Source organism: Trachinotus anak, unplaced genomic scaffold (genome assembly GCF_046630095.1).
Source record: "Trachinotus anak isolate AG129_WGS33_773 ecotype Australia unplaced genomic scaffold, CSIRO_AGI_Tana_v1 ptg000002l, whole genome shotgun sequence".
Taxonomy (NCBI): Eukaryota; Metazoa; Chordata; class Actinopteri; order Carangiformes; family Carangidae; genus Trachinotus; species Trachinotus anak.
Genome location: NW_027273853.1, coordinates 5,393,626 through 5,411,728, shown reverse-complemented (window position 1 = coordinate 5,411,728; position 18,103 = coordinate 5,393,626). Strand labels below are relative to the sequence as shown.

The following is an 18,103-nucleotide window of genomic DNA, read 5'->3' as shown; positions in this document are numbered from 1 at the left end:
CACAACTCGTCTCACAAGCAGACTAAACCTTTATACCCAAATCTGTGGACTGTTGCTTGGATGTGATTTTATACAAAATAATGTATTGAATTTGTTCAGATAGTTGTTTCAAGTGAAAGTCATTAAACCTTCACCAGTTCAACCCAGGTAATTTACTGTTGCTTAGCAACAACTACTTTTACAGAGCTATGCTACTTGGCTGGTGATGTAATTTAACTGTTATGATGAGTTACTCCTACTGCACATGTGAGTGGTCTAAAACATTTTATAAGAGCATCCACGGCCAGGAGGAGGCACGACAGCCTTATTACTGAAGTGAGATCCACAGGTGGCGCACCTTTACTTCGTGACTGCTAATTGTGTCAACTGACTTACACGTCATTGCCCAGCTGTCTCAGTGCGCCTGCGCTGACAACTTCACTCGAGGAAGTGGGTAGGAGAGGCAACACAAGCGACAGAGCAGAGTTTGTTGTCTATTCGCCGCTCAGAGAGGATAAAACAGCCACGCAGCCTTTTCAAAATGTCGGCATTTGACAACAACCCGTTCGCAGCGCCTGACAGCGACAACCCTTTCAATGTAAGTGTGTTTGGTGTTAGATTCTGCTGAGTTCCTGGTAAGGAGCAGTCGAGCCTGGGTGCTGACATATCATTCGTTTAAAGGAAACTTGTTGGGAGGATGTGGGGGCGGGATCTACATCTGTTCTCTTGAAAGCCATTTGGCAAAGATGGCTGATTGACAGAGCTTCAACCAATCAGCGAGCTTTGTTGGGAAAGAGGGCATGGCACCCTTTAGGTTTAGTTGCAGGAAGTTAAACTGTAGCCAGTTAGGAATGTGTGTCAAACCATTTTAGCCACATTACAACTGTTTGTGTTCAATTTCAAGAATTTGTAGCATTGGATGGATTTTCTAATATGTTAATCTTATAATGTTTCCAGTTTCAGTTGTGGAAAAGGTACTCAAATCCTTTACTAAAATAAAAGTACCAATACCATAGTTTCAAAATACTTTATTACAAGTAAAAGTACAGACAGTCACAGCTATCTGATTCTGTCTGATATGATTAGGTTGTTAATACTGATCCATCAATGTATAGGCAGCATTTTGATGTTATAGCTGCTCAAAGTAGAGCTAGTTTAATATATACAATTAGGTCGTTTTTTCCAGTGGTTTCCAATGTGGTGGTCAGGCCCCTCCAAAGGGTGGCAATATAAATCTGAGAGGTCATGAGATGAGTAATGGGAAATGTAAAATTTCGGTACCTTCATTGGTGCTGCTGGATTCTAACCTACAAGATGTAGCCTAGAAGTCCATTCAGTCTATAAAAAGCTCTGTAACTTTATGTCTTTGTGTCCTAAAAAATACTGAATCTGGATCACTTTAGAGCACACAGCTTGTCAGCAGAGTTCATTGAAAAGTCTGTATTATTCAGTGTTCAGAAGTAGGCCATCTAACACCTGGTGGTACAGTGTTAAAGTGGCTCACCTACAGATTAAAGTGCTTCTTTATTCACATGTACACACACGTTGTCGAAGCTGTTCAATTTACAGTCAGATATGACAAAGAAACACAGTAAATCTTCACATCTGAGAAGCTAGGACCAGCACATTTTGGCATTTTTGCTTGACATATGACCAGACAATTAATCAATTATCAGAGTAGTTGATTAATTAACTTCTGTCCATCAACTCATCGATGAATCCACTAAACGTTGCAGCTCTCCAGACTCTCCAAATCTCAGATAAGTTGCTTGCAATTTTGTTATTGCTTAAATTGTGTTAACATGGGTCTTTGAACTGGGCCTCCACTGATTTGATGTTACACTTCTGTAAAGTATGGCTTGTGAGAAACATTAAAGAAAGAATGGCCGTCAGAGAGGCAGCAATGGCTGTGATACTCTGACTGTGATCTCAAATCTGGGTCAAGCTCCAAAAACAGTGGGTTCTGCTTTTCCCATAATGCAACTTGAGTGCATTTTTTCACTAGACCGTCCCTGTCTGGTAAATGCCAAATTATTCCTAACTTACATACTACTTACTTAACTTATAATAATAATTATGATTATTGATATTATTATTATTATTATTATTTAGACATATACAGAGGTACAGCCCTATGTACAAACTTATTTTCTGATACAAGAAAACCTTGTATTTTTTCTCTCAAGGATTTGACCTGTTTTTTCCTTGTAGCTGTAAAGCTATAAACACACTAGTCCACTTTTCTGCAGTAGTCTATATATAGTAGAATCTATATTTACTCTAGACGGCTTCTAAACACTGTACATGCTAACATCTAATCTATGTTATAGCACCATGTTATACACACTTGCTGTTTTTAGCTCTATTAAAATCAGGTTTGTATCTTGCATCATTTGTCAGGTACAAAATGTAGAGGAATTTTATTGAGGCTTGTTTGTTGAGGCTTGTTGCACAAACTAAAAGTAAAATAAGAAATTTGAGACTTGAAGGTAACTGGACTTCACATACAGTATAACATGTGATGGTTACCTACCCATGTAGTGCTACACATCAAACCTTTATGATTTCAGTGACATTACATAACGCTATCGTTTTACAGGAGTGCAGAGTCACACTTTATTATATGAGGTGCACAATAGCCGTGACGTCAGTGGAGACCACTGTTTGCTTGCTGGGTGTGGAAGTGACTGAATAAATAACCTAGCAGCAGCTGGAATATGTTGTCTGTGCTGTAGTGCAGAGCACTTCACTGTGAACTGGTTAAACATAAACAAGAACAAACAAGTTAAAATAGTTAAAATATTTCCAACTTTTAATATCAGGATACCAACAACACACACACACAAATCAGTGAAGATGTGCACCCTTTGTGACCTTGAAGTGAAATGTGGTGTTTTTTCCCAGTCATCTTCAGTGTCCTTTTATAACTGTGTTTCAAACAGTTGTAACACTGTAGGGCTGTGGTATGCAATATGAAGGATGGCTGAAATCTGTTTAGAAGCAATATCCAGCTGTAGTTATGAAATGTGTACAACAGCCACACCTAGTTATTCAAAGACTATCACAGCAAATCCTGTCTCCAGGTAGAGAGACAATTAAGTCAAGACAACTGGATTTGATCCCAGATTTATTTTCAGTCTATAAGGTTGGAATTAGGTGAATTTTAAGACCTGACTATTGTCGAACTTAACATCAGTGGAGAGGTGCTTGTGTGTGTGTCTCCACACCTCTTTGCTGTTGTTTAAACATGGTGCAGTCTAGTTTTGGCTCGTCCCAGCTTAGTTCTTATTTCAGAGGCTTAGTGGTTGTCATCACTTTGGTTCTACTGTTCTTCATTCGCTGCTGTCTGGGATGTGCCATCAAAAGACACAAGCAGTTCTACAGTTGTGACTCTGCAGGGTATTTTTCCTGCCTCTACATATGGTAAACAAATTTTGCATGATAGGTTTTGAATATCTTCATTGGCTGTGGTGCTTGTCAAAGAATTTGCTGTTAAGACATTGTCTGTCATTAAAAACCCACCCCAGGAAGATGATCGCTTTTATAAGAATGAATAGATTTTTTTTAATATTTCAAGTTAGTGTCGGTAGTAGTGGTCAAAACAGTCTAAGAGGATGTGATCAGTTGCATTTTTAGGTGTTTATTGAATCAGATTTTTAGTTTTTACTCATAATGCCCATACGCATTACAGAGTGAACCTGTTAAATGATATCCCTGTGTTTCCTGCTGGGAATGTTAACAGGTGTGTCAGGAGCAGATAAGCAACAATGAGTGAGGTCACCCTTTTAATCACATGACCAGCAGGGGACGTGTTGGGTTGTCATGTGAGGTTCTCGTTCTTAACTCGTTCCTTCACAGGAGAAACTAACACATGATCTAGAAAAAGGTTTTGTGGTTGTTAGTGTGGTTTACCTTTGTCACAAGTTCAGTTTTATTGGACACTCAGTCGCCAGTTTATCAGGAACACCAGACTAAAACTAATGGAGTCTAATACACCAGTGCTACAATAACTCCTCCCTGAATGAAGGTTATATTGTTTGGTTTTTGTTGAGAGTAGTTTATGGTTACTGATGCAGTGTGATCTGGCACTGTAGGAATAATATATTATTTATCTTTTGACCAAGCTATTAAAAATGCCGCACTGTAAATATGCAAACAAACGTATGACACATCAGATGTTGTTTTCCCTTTTATTTCTTATATTTCATAGATAGTGTAAATGTTCCCCTTTTCACAGAGTAGAACATAAATACCAGCTGCTGGCTCATGACATTAATTGTGGGTCAGAGGGTCAGAAACAGTCCATGGAACCAAGACCAAGTGAGGTTGAGGAAGGTCCAAGATGAAGGCCAGAGAGTCAAAGTCCTGGTGGATCAGAGCACAGTACAGTACAATACAGCCTACTATGATTACTTCCCAGGTCATTAGTCATAACTAATATGTTCAATAAAGGGTCAGATTATCAAGGTATATACAGGAAACTGTGTTCAGCCATGTTTTTAAAGGAGGGGAAACTGATTCCCCCTCTCTCAGGATATGACCACACTGAACCTGAGGGCTTGTTGTAATGCAGGGGGAAGAGTCAGAGAGTTACCTGTTGTTATTTTCCTTTTTTGGCTAGTTGTCAAAACAGTTAAGGAATTTCTGGAATAGTATGATTTATTTGCATTATGGACAGAAAAGGAATTTGAAATATTCTCAGAGGAGCTAACACTCCCTGGTTCTCAGGGAACATCAGAGACTGCTGGGTCACGACCAAACCATGTAAGATGAATGTGTCTTTTACATGGCTGCATGGTTCTGCAGGGCTGGACTCCAGGAACATCCCAACAAGAGATTATTTTCTTTACTGATTCATCTATCAGTCAATTTCTCATTTAATCAGTTTAGTCAATAAAATTGTGAAAAATGTCCATCATAATTTTCCACAGCTCAGGGTGACACCTTTAGATCTGGTGTTTGTGGTGTGGTGTTTGACTAATTGTCCAAAACCACAAAATATTCAGTTTTCAGTCATGTAAAACTGAGAAATCAGCCCATTGGAGAAGCTGGATCCAGAGAATATTGTCATAAGAAAATAATTAATCAATTATCGAAATAGTAAAATTGCTATTCATTTTCTGTAGATTGATTAAGTGACTGATCACTGCAGCTTATTTGGCCCATTAATTTCCTTGTATAGTGGATTTCAGCTGGTTTTTTTTTTTTTTTTTTTTTTTATTATTTTTTTGGGCTTTTTATGCCTTTATTATAGACAAGTGGAGACTGACAGGAAAGGGGGTAGAGAGAGGGGAATGACATGCAGGAAAGAGTCGGACCGGTCGGGAGTCGAACCAGCGACTACCTGCCAAGAGCACCTTACGCTCAACATGGTACATGCCCTAACCACTCGACTACCGGGCCGCCAGCTGGTTTCTTTGACAAAAATCTGAATAACAGTAGGAAATGTGTTAATTAATTTCCGTCATTTTGCTCAACAGGACCACGGCCGTGAAAAGTCTGCTTTTGTCAGACTTTCACTTTTCCAACTCAGCAGTTAGTGGCCGCTCATATCAGCTAGAAACAGTTGAACTCATTGTGAGGTCTTTGATCATACAGATCCCACCAGAGCCCATTAATGTTTGCCAACAGGCCGTGTCTGATTCCTGCTAAGAAAAGACTTCTCCCAAGCTAATGATTGATAAAGACCTCCAGGGATTATTGCAACAGTAGTTGGAAGTTATTGTAACTCACTTTATGACTTGGTCAGAACATGATACCAGACTTTTTTTTTTAAGTTTACCTTCAGTGCTCCAAGAAATCAAAGTTCCTAAGGGAGAGTTCTTCTGAAGATAAGATAAACAGTCGTAATGTTTGTGTGTTTCTCAGAGGATAAATTTCAAGACTCAAAATTAGAGGACATTTGAAGTTTTTTTTAACTTTTTGAACTAATATTTACAGCAACATGCACAGGCGACGTGAAAGCCAATTGGTTAGGGTGCATACCTCAGCCCCCAGTTCATCATTCCCCTGCTCCCCTTCCCCACATTTCCTGTTTCTCTCCACTGTCCCTATCAAATAAAGGCATTAACCCAAAAAAACAGCTGTGCTCCAGGTGTTGGTCAGGTGCTCTACGCAGAGGGAAAAATTTTGAAGTCAAACAGAAGGTTTTCACGCTGTGAAAGATGTTTTAGATTTGTCTCAGATGTATTGGTAGTTTGTGTGCATGGTGTTTAGATGAGTGACTGATAGTGATGATGTGTGTTGTTGTTTTCCAGGATCCTTCTGTCACACAAATGACCAACTCCAGTGCAGAACCAGTTGACCAGTACAGCCCCTTCCCTGCCCAGTCCACAGTAAGACAGAAACCAGTGTCATTATCTTTGTGTTTTTTTTTTCCTTTTTCTTTTCTATCGTTGTTTTTAGTTTAGTCTTCGTCAATCTTCACCCTGTTTTTTCATACTCATACTCTGTCTTTTATTTTTCTCTCTTTTATTCGTCATGTTTGATCATCCCCCTACCAGATGTTTGTCCTGCATGTTATGGTTTTGTTCTCTTCCTTGTTATTCCTATTTTCTTTTACTCGCTCTACCCATCCTCCTGCTTCCTCTTACTCTCCCTAACTTTCATTTCTGTCTTCCTTCATTTTCTTGTTTGTCTTGGTCTTGGTGTCTCATCCTCGTACATCTCCTCACCACCACTGTCATTTCTTTGCTTATTTTCATTTTCCAGGATGGCCTAGCTACTCATACAATTCCAGCCTCCACCTCTCCCTACCAGCCTGCTGTGTTACAGCCGTCTACAGAGCCAAGTCCACAGGTGAGTCACACATTGGTGGAGACTACATATTCTCTCTCTCTCTGCCAAATCCTCCACTTATCTGCTGCAGTTGAAAAATAGGACGTTGAAGTAGATTAAAAGACAATATTTTCCTGGATCTGGGGTCATGTACTGTATGTTTTATTGCAGCTCTGTTATTGGTCACACAGTTGGCACAGTTGTATGCTTCACTTAACACAAACAAAATTAAAATAAAGAAAAACACTGAACATACAGAGGAGTGTAGGTATCGACAAAGCAAACAAAAGCTAAATAAACAAAACAAATACAGAAAAGACAAGAAGGGGTGATGTGGAGTTCATTGTTCTTACAATAATCCCATTAAAAAAATACAATGGATGATTGAAAAATGATAATAAATGTATCTTCAGTATGAGGAAATCTGTGTTCCGGCATTCAGTAACACACTAATGCGTCTAATAGAGACACTACAATCAAAGATCCAAAGATTTGCCTCCAGTGTGATCTGAGACACTGCTAAACCAACTGTTATCAGCCTGAGAGCATGATACGGGTTGGTGCGGTCTTATTGTTAAAACAGTCACTGTGATAATGGATAATTAAAAGTCAAATAATGACTGACAGACAAACCACAGCTTGTTTTTAAGAGACCTGGAGAGACAGTGTTTGGTTTTGCTGTTTGGTTAGAGGCACAACTGCATTAAGAAAGTTGTCATGTTTACTCAGGAACTGTTTACTTAAGATTACAGAGCTCAACAACATCTAAAATATAAAGTCATTCCTGATTTTAGTTTATCCAACATTTTCCTCATTTTAATCCTCTGGATGTGTCTGTAATTACTGGATGTGGCTGAAGAGCCACCCACCCAGCCAGCCTCCCAGTTCCGTCACCTCAGATTAACAAGTGTTACCCGAGGCAACACGAACAATCTACTCAGTTTACACAATATTATAATGAGCCTCCTTGTTCCCTGGGGTAATCTCATAAATATTCATAGCCCCACTGATCACCTGTGTCCTTCCTTTTTCTGCCATGTCAGACACCAGATATGCTAACACAGTTATCACAACCTTAAACAAATGCAGATGTCTCTCTAAACACTTGTGAAAATGCTCATCTACAGTACATGTTGGCTCTTTAATAAGTAACACTGGTCATTCCCCGTGTCAGGTGTTGTATAGTCAATGTAAAACATTGACTATATAATGCAGGCCGAGATGTGTACTGTCTATTATTTTGAAATTGAGCCTGACAGTATGTGTAAGGTCCTGTTGCCCCTGCACCATTTGTATGTGATTTGAGCTGCTGATACGCCTCTGCACTAATGTCACCAGGATAAATTCCTGTCGATCTCCTGTGTTTGTTGACTAAAGTGTTTCTGACTGTCCTCATTCAGGCGACTGCTGCAGCAGCTCAGGCCAACCTGCTGAGGCAGCAGGAGGAGCTGGAGAGGAAAGCTGCTGAGCTGGACCGCAGAGAGCAGGAGCTGCAGAGCAGAGGCCCGACAGGTCATTAAAGACAAAACCTCCTCTCTCCTCTCTCCTCTCCTCTCCTCTCCTCTCTTCTCCTCTCCTCCATGTTTTTCTTTATATGACATTATAGCAGAGTTTAAAATTCATATTCAGGTTGAAATCACAAAACTATGCTGATGACACCTATGGACAACTACAGATGTTGCGTCACCTTTCAGTTTGGTGTAATGTTAACATGGATTTTCCACTTTGTTGTTTGCTGTTTGTTGGGTTAATGTTGATGTTGACCTCCTTTAAAAAACTACAGCCTCCATGTGCAGTATGTTTATCCCACACTCATATTAATGTGAACTGTGGTCAAGTAGAAATATCAAACAGTTACAAATATTTACAGTTTAAAACATCTCAAATGTTAAAAATAGCTTTTCTTTTTCTCATGTCTTTGTTCGTTTAAAACTGTACATTTTTTTACTGTAGTTTTCAGCCTCATCATTTAGGCTTTAGCTTGTGATGGACATTTTATTCTGACAATGAAACAGATTGATTAGTCAAAAAATGAACAGATGTGGATGTGGACAGTATGTGCTTCACTAGATGGAGGAGGCAGTATGACAATGCTGTGAGCAGTGTTGTATCATGTGTTAGTCCAGATCTGGGGTAGTCTACACATACATCTGCATCCTGTACGTGACCTTCTGAAATGTAGCATGTTAGATATCTTATCGAACTGCCACAGTGGCTACTTCAAAATAACTGTATTTAACCTGCAGCACAGGGATCTACAGTTGTGTTTGTGTGCATGTGTTCTTACATTACTGCAGTGCTGCCGAGTATATATTTGCCGAATATGATATTCATAATAATTAGGGCTGTCAATCGGCTAAATATTTAATTGCAAATTAATTGCATGATTGTCCATAGTTAACTCGTGATTAATCGCAAATTAATCACACATTTTTTAATCTCTTCTAAACGTACCTTAATGGGATATTTTTCAAGTTTTTAATACTCTTATCAACATGGGAGTGGACAGATATGCTTGCTTTATGCAAATGTATGTTTTTTATTATTGCAACAATCCAAAACAATGACAAATACTGTCCAGAATATTCTCCAGAATAACCTCAAAGGTACTGCATGCAGGCTTTGAAGCTGAACTTGCCGTTCAAAAGACCCTTTGCTTTATTCAGTCCTGCTTGAAGGATTGTTTCTGCTTGTCATCCACAATGTTACTGCTGCGTTGCTTCCTCATTTCCCAAACTATGGGAGGTCATAATAACAGAACGTACTTCCTTTCTAACAGAGAGGATATTGTCTCTGTCTCGACAGGTAAAGAAAACAACTGGCCTCCACTTCCCAGGAGCTTCCCCATCAAACCATGTTTCTATCAGGACTTCTCTGAGGATATCCCCCCAGAGTATCAGAGAGTGTGCAAGATGATGTATTATCTCTGGATGTGTGAGTACATAAAGATGATTTTCATGTATTAGCATTTTTACCTTTACATACAGAAAATGGCCACAAACCCTGAGATTCCTCACCTTGCATCATTTTAAAACTTCACTGTTTTGATTCTCTGGGCTGTTTGAATACCAAAACTTTGTTTACACAAACATATATTGTGTTTCAATAATCAGTGCAGCTGTAATCACTAATATGGTTATGCACAGTTGTAACAGTAGAAATGTAAAATGTAAAAATGCCACCTTGTGGCAACATAAACATTCTGCATTCAGTTTACACTGGTGCCTGCTGATGGAACATGAGACTTTTAAGAAAATATGTTTCTTCTTGTTCTTTGAGATTTTTTTAGTCTTTTGACTTTCACTGATTTATCACATGTCATCCTCTTGTTCTTTGATAAACTCCAGTTTGGTATTAGACCCTCGTAGCATTACATCATCTTTGTTCAGAGCTTTGTACAGTTACTGAAATGTTATTACAGTGTTTACAGCAGTTGTAGCAGACCTGTTTGTGTTTGCTAGGTAAAAGAAGATGATGCTGATATCACTGGTGTCGTTAGTGTGGTTGGCATGTGGCTCTCTCTCTGTTTCCTCAGTCAACTGTGTGACTCTGTTCCTCAACCTGCTGGCCTCCCTGGCTTACTTCACCACTGGTGCAAACCATGGTGTGGATTTTGGCCTCTCTATTCTCTGGCTCATCCTCTTCGCTCCCTGCTCCTTCCTCTGCTGGTACCGGCCGGTCTACAAGGCCTTCAAGTGAGTCTCTCCACTGTCCCTGTTACATAGACCTCACCACACAGTAACGCTCACCATGCCTCAAGAGGAGGTCAGTGTTAGATGACTGTGTGGAGAAATCCTCTTTAATATAATTACAACCACTATGTTTCCATGACAACCTCACCCATACAAAGTCAGTTGAGGGCATTTTTATCTGAGCTCTTATTTTTTATCCTTTGATTCACAGTAAATGAAAGAAGATGCAACTTCAAGACAAAATAATTTTGAGTGTTGTTATACATTTTACTAATCCACACATGTAGTTTATATGTCAGTTTTAAATCTAACTCAGTAGTACAATAACGTAGTGGTCTTCACCAGCACTATCCGTTTATTACACCATGGCCATTTAGAACACAGTTTTCTCTTGTGGTGTTTGTTAAAATAGTTTAACACCTTAATTGACACCTCAATCAAAAGCTCATTTCATATTTCAGCCTCTATCTATAAGTCAGTGCACATTATCTGTTAAACTGTAGAGTAACTATAGCAACAAAATATGTGTTAAAAAATATATGCTCCTGCAGTAAATCCTCCTTCATTCATGAGATCATTGTAGAGGATGTTGTGTGTGGAGCAGCATTATACTGAGAGGAGCTTCTATTATTATTTACTCTATTCACATTAATATTAATGGGTTAAACTCAGTACTGGAAACACTTCTCAGTATAATACACCATCATTTAACAGCACCAAAAACTACATCCTTCAAAATAACCATGAAGTTTAATCAACACCTTAAACACACCCTGGCAAAAACTCAACATTAAAACCTCCATAAAGGAGGATTTATTGCAGGGCTGTTGTGTTGTGTTAGACTGCATTAGCTTCCCTAATAACCTGCCAACTGAGTGAATATGAGCACAGTAATACACTTGTCGATGTGCTAATCCAGAACATGGAGGACTCAGCAGAGGAAATGTCACTTTGTTACACAACACAGCAGTCTTTGCTTCAACCTCGTCCATTACTTTGTTGCTTTGTGACACTTTGTTACACATTACTGGTTATTAGAAGACTTGCACAGACATGAGCACGTATTTACTAAATAGTGATGCATTAGATGTTCGAGTCTTTAAAGGCTTTGATTTTGAAATCGCCAATGTTCCCTTGAAAATGTACTGTTTTTAATGGAATGCATGTTTTTCTCATTTTTAGGACTGACAGTTCCTTCAGCTTCTTCTTCTTCTTCTTTGTGTTTTTCTGCCAAGTGGTGATCTTCATTATCCAGTCTGTAGGTATCCCCGGCTTGGGGAACAGGTGAGTCACACTGTGTGGTTAATGTTTGTTAATGAGAGATTAGAAAAGGTTTGGATAGTGTCCAAACTCTATTTGCACTTTTAATTGGGTAATAGTTAATCTGAACATGTTAATGACAATTAACTGGATTTATTGGTGATTTAAAATATTCCTTTCAAACAGCTTCTCTGTTTGTTTGTGGTTTCTTGTCTTAAGTGTGTGGATTGCTACCAGTCAGCCGGCCTATAAGCTGCTGTCCTCTCTCTTTTCTCTTTTTTTTTGTCATTTTCTGCATTCCTCCATCTCCTCTGACAGAGACTTTCCATCCTTCAGCCTCTAGCCGACTGCCTCTCTGTCTGCTGGTAACTCTGTAAGTTTCTGCTGCTCTCTGTGTCTGCTACCTGCTGCAAACACTCGCTTTCTTCTGGCTTTGTCCGAAAAAAAATTGTATTTTGGTTTTGGCAAGAAAAGAGTCAAGAATAAAGCCAATCAGTATATGAGTCAGATAATAATTTCACAGGTTTGTTTTAGAAGCAGATGGTGATGTGGCCTCTGCTTTCAGGTGGCTTGACTTTGAAGGAACCAACTAACAGGTTCATGTTTTAAACAGTTTTCACTTGTGTTGTCTCTCTTTTTCATTGTATTTACTCCTTTGTTGGTACTTTGTGTTTTGAAATATTTTATCGGTATTGTATTGTCATAAATTGGAGTGATAATAGTAAGTAAAGCCTGTTTTAAATATAAAACGGAATATGAGAAAACACATAGTAAATTAAGGCAGTGTGTTAAAATATGTTTTAAAAAGTTATTCTAGATTTAGATTTTTTTAGATGCTTATTTTACCAGATTAAATAAATCCAGAATCCATTCTAAAAATCATAAAATAGATAAATATACTTTAATGAAATAAGATGAAAACTTAAATAATATAAATGTCCACTTTAAAAAATTCTGATCAGATTTCAAAGATTTATCCATAAATCTTGATGACTGCACAATTTCTCAGACTTATTGACACAGTCAAGAAGTTATAAATCGTTTTTCATCTTTCTCTTCTGAGTCACAGAAACCTTCTTCCAGTTCCAGTTCAGATACCGACATCCTTCTACATGATTTTACTACATCCAGGATCCACTCCTGTGATGTGCTTTTTTTCTGGGTATACTGTGTCTTCAGAAAGTATTCAGACCCTGTCACGTTTTGAACAATTTATTGTGTTGTAGATTTAATTGTTTTGTAGATAAAATTGGATTTCTGGCCCATTGATCTACACTCAGTGATCCATAATGACAAAGTAAAATTCAGCAAATTTATTGAAAAAACAAAAACTAAACTCTCTCATTATAAAAGTATCAAACCTTTAACCCAGTCCTTTGTAGAAGCCTCTTTGGCAGCAGTTTGAGTTTGGAGTCCTCTTGGTTACGTCTCTGTGAGCTTCGCACACCTGGATTTGGGCAGTTTATCCCTTTATTTCTGGCAGATCCACCAGAGCTCTGTCAGATTGGATGGAAAACATCTGTGAAGTGTCATCTTCAGGTCTCTACAGATGTTCTATGGGATTAAAGTCTGGACTTTGGCTGGGCCACCTCAAGGACAGTCAGAGACCTGTCTCAAAGTCACTCCTGTGTTTTCATAGCTGTTTGCTTCGAGTCATTGTCGTGCTGAAAGGTGAACTGTGGCCCTGGTGTCTGGTCACCTGCACTCTGGAGCAGGTTTTCTTCACAGACCTCTCTGTATTTGATCCTCCCCTCACTTCCAACCAGTCTCCACGTCAGTTTTAGATTCTTAGTAAATTTGCAAACATTTCTAAAATTGTGTTTTCACTTATCATTTTGGATTGAATATAGATTTATCTGCAAAAAAGGTAATTTATCTGTTTAAATCTATTCTTCTACACAATCAAGTGCAAAAAGTAAAGTTGTGTTACTCTGAATATTTTCTGAAGCCACTGTAACACTGGTCCAGATCTTTGCATTGACTAAAAGCTTATTTCAGTCTCATCGGACTTTAAATGGTCTGGCGCCTTCCCACATCTCCTGTCCCACATTTTTCAGGGATGGAGCCTGTGTGTGTGTGTGTGTGTGTGTGTGTGTGTGTGTGTGTGTGTGTGTGTGTGTGTGTGTGTGTGTGTGTGTGTGTGTGTGTGTGTGTGTGTGTGTGTGTGTGTGTGTGTGTGTGTGTGTGTGTGTGTGTGTGTGTGTGTGTGTGTGCGTGTCTCAACTCAAGTTGAAGGTAAAAAAAAAAAAGCCCTTTGATTTCAAACTGGCACTTTCCAGAATTACCCTCGTCCAAGTGGCTTTTCATTTCCCTCTTTCCCTTTTCCATTTAACAATGATACTTGTCATGTCATTAAGGCAATTTCCATAATGGCAAAAAGACAGTCGAGGGCATCCTGCCTTGTTATTTTTTTTATATTTGCCAGTGTTGTTTTAGTGAACCAGTAGCTGTTCCTGTGCTGATGAAATGCAAATCACAAAGCAGCACAATTTTCAACTACTTATTCTGATGACAACAAAGGGGCTTCTGGGATATTAATATGAAAATGTACCCACGCTTTGAAATGTGTTTTATTTGATCTTTTAGAGCACATATTCATGCTGTAATAATATCACTTTTATTATGTTCATTATTTATTCATTTATTAACATTTATTCATAATGTACTTTATAGTTTTTTTTTGTTTGTTTGTTTATTGACATACTATGATACAGTAAGTCAATTAAGAAGAAGTCATGTAACAAATATGGACACATATAATGGCTAATCCAAGTGACCGATAACAACTGGTTTTTGCCATAATTTTATCAAAAAACTGAGGCTGATTGTGCACGATGTAAACTAAAACCTTTTCACTTGAAATATAACATAATTTCTGCCCTGTGTCTCACTACATCTCTAACTTTCCTCATATTCATATCCAACCATGATTCCCACAGGGTAGTTTTTCCCCTTGTGGAATTGATGGGTTGTCCCAGATTTGATAATATCCTCGCTTATATTGAGAGATGTAACAGATTATGACTCAGTCTAGTCTGCGTCTGTGTGGAAGCTCCAAAATCACATTGGTATTCACACTTGGTAAATTCTCACATGACTGTGCCTCTATTGGCCCAGAGCTGGCAACAAGTTCATTTTCTATCTGTGTAGTTAGTTATTATTACTATTATGTGTTGGGTGATATGAATTTATTTATTTTTTTAATCAGATTTTAATGATTGGCAACCTTCATTCTGCTTCTTCATCTTGCATCTTCTCAGCTTTTCACACATTCTTCTTCTCTCCCTAAATGCAACCAAACTCCCATCTAGGACACACGTAAACTGTGTGTGTATGCGCCTGTAAATAAAATGTTTGTGCTGTTGACAATGACCTTCAGTTAAACTTGCTGATGTTTGTCGTCTCCAGTGGCTGGATCGCTGCCTTCAGTGCCATCAGTGTAAACAAGGCCGTGGGAGGCATCATGATCATCGTGGCCATCCTCTTCACCATGTGCGCCGTGCTGTCTGTCATCCTGCTCAAGATGGTAAACGTTCCTTCACTTTTCTTAGCAAATCAATCAAGTATCCCAGACCTTTCATTTAATATTACTTCAGTATTTTTTTTTTTTGGCTGTTAAGTGCTGCTGTAGGATATTTCATCTTTCATCAAGTTATTAAGGAAAAGCTAGGAAATCATCAAGAACATAAGTGAAAAATGCTTTGTAAACAGACGTCAACATCGATCTTAGAAAGACAGAAATTACAGCTACAACTGTAGTTTTTAGCTAATGTTACTCAATAGGACTAAATGGTGCATTTGGAGGGAATTATTTTCAGATGCAGATTAATTTGGACATTTGGGCTAGTGAGTAGTATCAGTCAGATTTGACTGAAGTGCCTCTTTTTATGGTAATTAAGGGACATAACACCAAGTGCAACAGTAGTGATCCCGATGTAGATCAGGGGTGAATTAAACTCATTAGTTATTGTAGCTGTCACTATCCCTCACCACCTCCTCCTCTTCAGGTGCACAGCTTGTACCGCCGGACCGGAGCCAGTTTCCAGAAGGCCCAGCAGGAGTTCTCTCAGGGCGTCTTCACCAGTAAAACCTTCCAAACTGCCGCCGCTGGTGCAGCTTCCTCCGCTGCTCAGGGAGCCTTCCAGGCTAACAACTAGTGTCAGACTGAGCTGAGATGAGCTCCATTTAACAGGTCAAGGTCTATATGTTATCAGGTCTAGATGATCAACTAAACCAATGTTGACTCGCTGACGACCTTGAGGTTCACTGAGAACTTCTGATTCTTCCTGGAAGTTATTGGTCCTCTGGGAACAGCTCCTGGCTTTAAGAGCCAGTGGCTGCAAAATTAAACTCTAACCTTATAATGTATAGACCTTGAGCTAGGTGAGTCTACATTATTAGCCTCCCTCCTTTCACCTGCACCATCAATGGACATGTAATTGCCCACATTTTGCTTCTCACATTCAGCATGTCTCCTGCAGAGTGACTTGGTGCAGCTCTGTTTGGGTGTGAAAAGCAGTCGAGGGGAAAGTCACACATTAAGAGCGTTTAGAAGTGGGAAGCATGAATGAAGTTGACTGATTGCTATTTCAGTGTGTCCTGGCTTTGTATATTTTGTGTGCACTTTTTGGCAATGCTCTTCAGCTTAATGTGTTACTGTGTGAGCATGTGTGTTTGAGCGTGTGTGTGTGTGTGTGTGTGTGTGTGTGTGTGTGTGTGTGTGTATGTGTGTGTGCATGCAGGTCACATATGTTCAAGTGGCTGCAGTATGCTTTTGTGTGTTTTTTTCCACACTGATGGTGGATCCTGATGGTGTAATATAAATAAGATGAAGTGTTTCTGTCTCTGTCAGTGATTTGGCTTTTTTTCTGTCCTGTAAAACACATTTTTTGTTGTTGAACCCAGTAAGAAAAAAACTATTTTGTTTTGTGTGCTGCAAATTTTATTCTAACGAGGAAGAAAACAGATCTGTTATGTAGTTAACTGTAACGTTTGTGGCTTAAGATTTTTGGATATCACTCTGTGATACTATAACAATTCATATTCATCTGGGGTCCTTCATTTAATGACAGCCTCCCCTGTCACTTTCAGATTGTAATACTCTGCTGTCAGTTTTCAAAACTTGCCTTTGACTTCTCTCTGGAACCAAAATTTTTGCTTTGACATTTTGGAAAAACCAATGTGGGGCTGGGAAATTGGTCCAAGTGTTTTTTAGTGAGTTTTGGTTTCATGATGGTTTCTACTGAAAGATCACATTATGCTTCACTTAATTTCATGCTTGCAAACAGCAAATTTAGTTCCTGCTTTTATTTAGAAAACAGGCAAAATGTAATTTTATTCCACTTTAGGGCAATTTTTCTTGCAAAGCAATAAATCATTGTTTTTTCCTTTGTTGTCCTACATCATATTAATGGTAATTCAAGCAGCTTCAGCTACATCTTTGAACGCAGCCTTGCTCTAAAGTTGTTTCTAAGGAAACCAAAGTAATACTGAGTTTAAAATGGACATTTTTTGCCAGTTAAATAAATAAATTTAAACTAAGTAGACTGACACCAGTTCATACAGTTTGCTTAAATGGGCCGAGTCAATGCAATCTGAGACCTTCCTCTGTTCACTACTAACTGTAAATGCAGGAGGAAGGACAGGTTATTTTTTACAAGGTAAAAAGGGCTCTGCTGAGGTTTGATGGTCACAGGTATGAGAGGAGAAGCAGGAAACAAATCCCAGATTTTCCCTGATGTATATCTGATTTGTAGTTTTTACCAGACCAGTGTGAATTTAACATAAAAGTTACTTTCCTAAGAGCAGACTCAGTGTCTCCACATCAACAGTACACAGCGAAGGTATTGCATTTTCACTTCCTCAGATCATTTCACCTCTTAAAATGATTACAATTCTCTAAAGTCTTCCATATACCTCTGTGAGATACCACCAAGCTCTAAATTATTTGTGTACTGATGTATATTTTCTATGCAATTTTTTTTTTTAAACATGCGTACGTGTGTTTTATTTGATGTACTGTTTTAAAACATCGGCTTGGATGTGATATATGTCAGCGCTCCTAAAGAACAATTGCAAACGCAGATAATTTGTATGATGTTCTTGCAGCAGAAAAGGGTCTAATTTAAAGTTCGATCTTACATCCATTATATGATACAAGATTTGTATTAATTCACACATCGCTGTGTGAATTGTACTAGGAGAACAGAATTCAGTGCCTTTTGTATTTCAATATTGAATATAGTATCTAATAAAATGCTTTGCTTTCATATAAAGCTGTAAGTCTTTTTCTTTACCTCATCACAGTCTTTCACCCTTATTCTGTTCTGATTCCTTCTCTGTGTACCTTAAATTAAGAGATGGATTGATTCAGGTCTCTTGAATGTGACCTCTCA

At 38.6% G+C, this 18,103-nt stretch overlaps 1 protein-coding gene across 1 annotated transcript; it reads left to right on the top strand.

Annotated features, from left to right (window-relative positions):
* Window positions 1–399: 399 nt before the first annotated feature.
* scamp2 (secretory carrier membrane protein 2) lies at window positions 400–17,983 on the top strand. The gene is made up of 9 exons (XM_071492308.1): window positions 400–577; window positions 6,237–6,314; window positions 6,691–6,777; window positions 8,157–8,268; window positions 9,562–9,690; window positions 10,292–10,451; window positions 11,631–11,732; window positions 15,117–15,234; window positions 15,716–17,983. Exons 1-9 carry the CDS (start codon window positions 521–523, stop codon window positions 15,863–15,865), a joined length of 993 nt encoding a protein of 330 aa, XP_071348409.1. The 5' UTR covers window positions 400–520; the 3' UTR covers window positions 15,866–17,983.
* The last annotated feature ends 120 nt before the right edge of the window (window positions 17,984–18,103 follow it).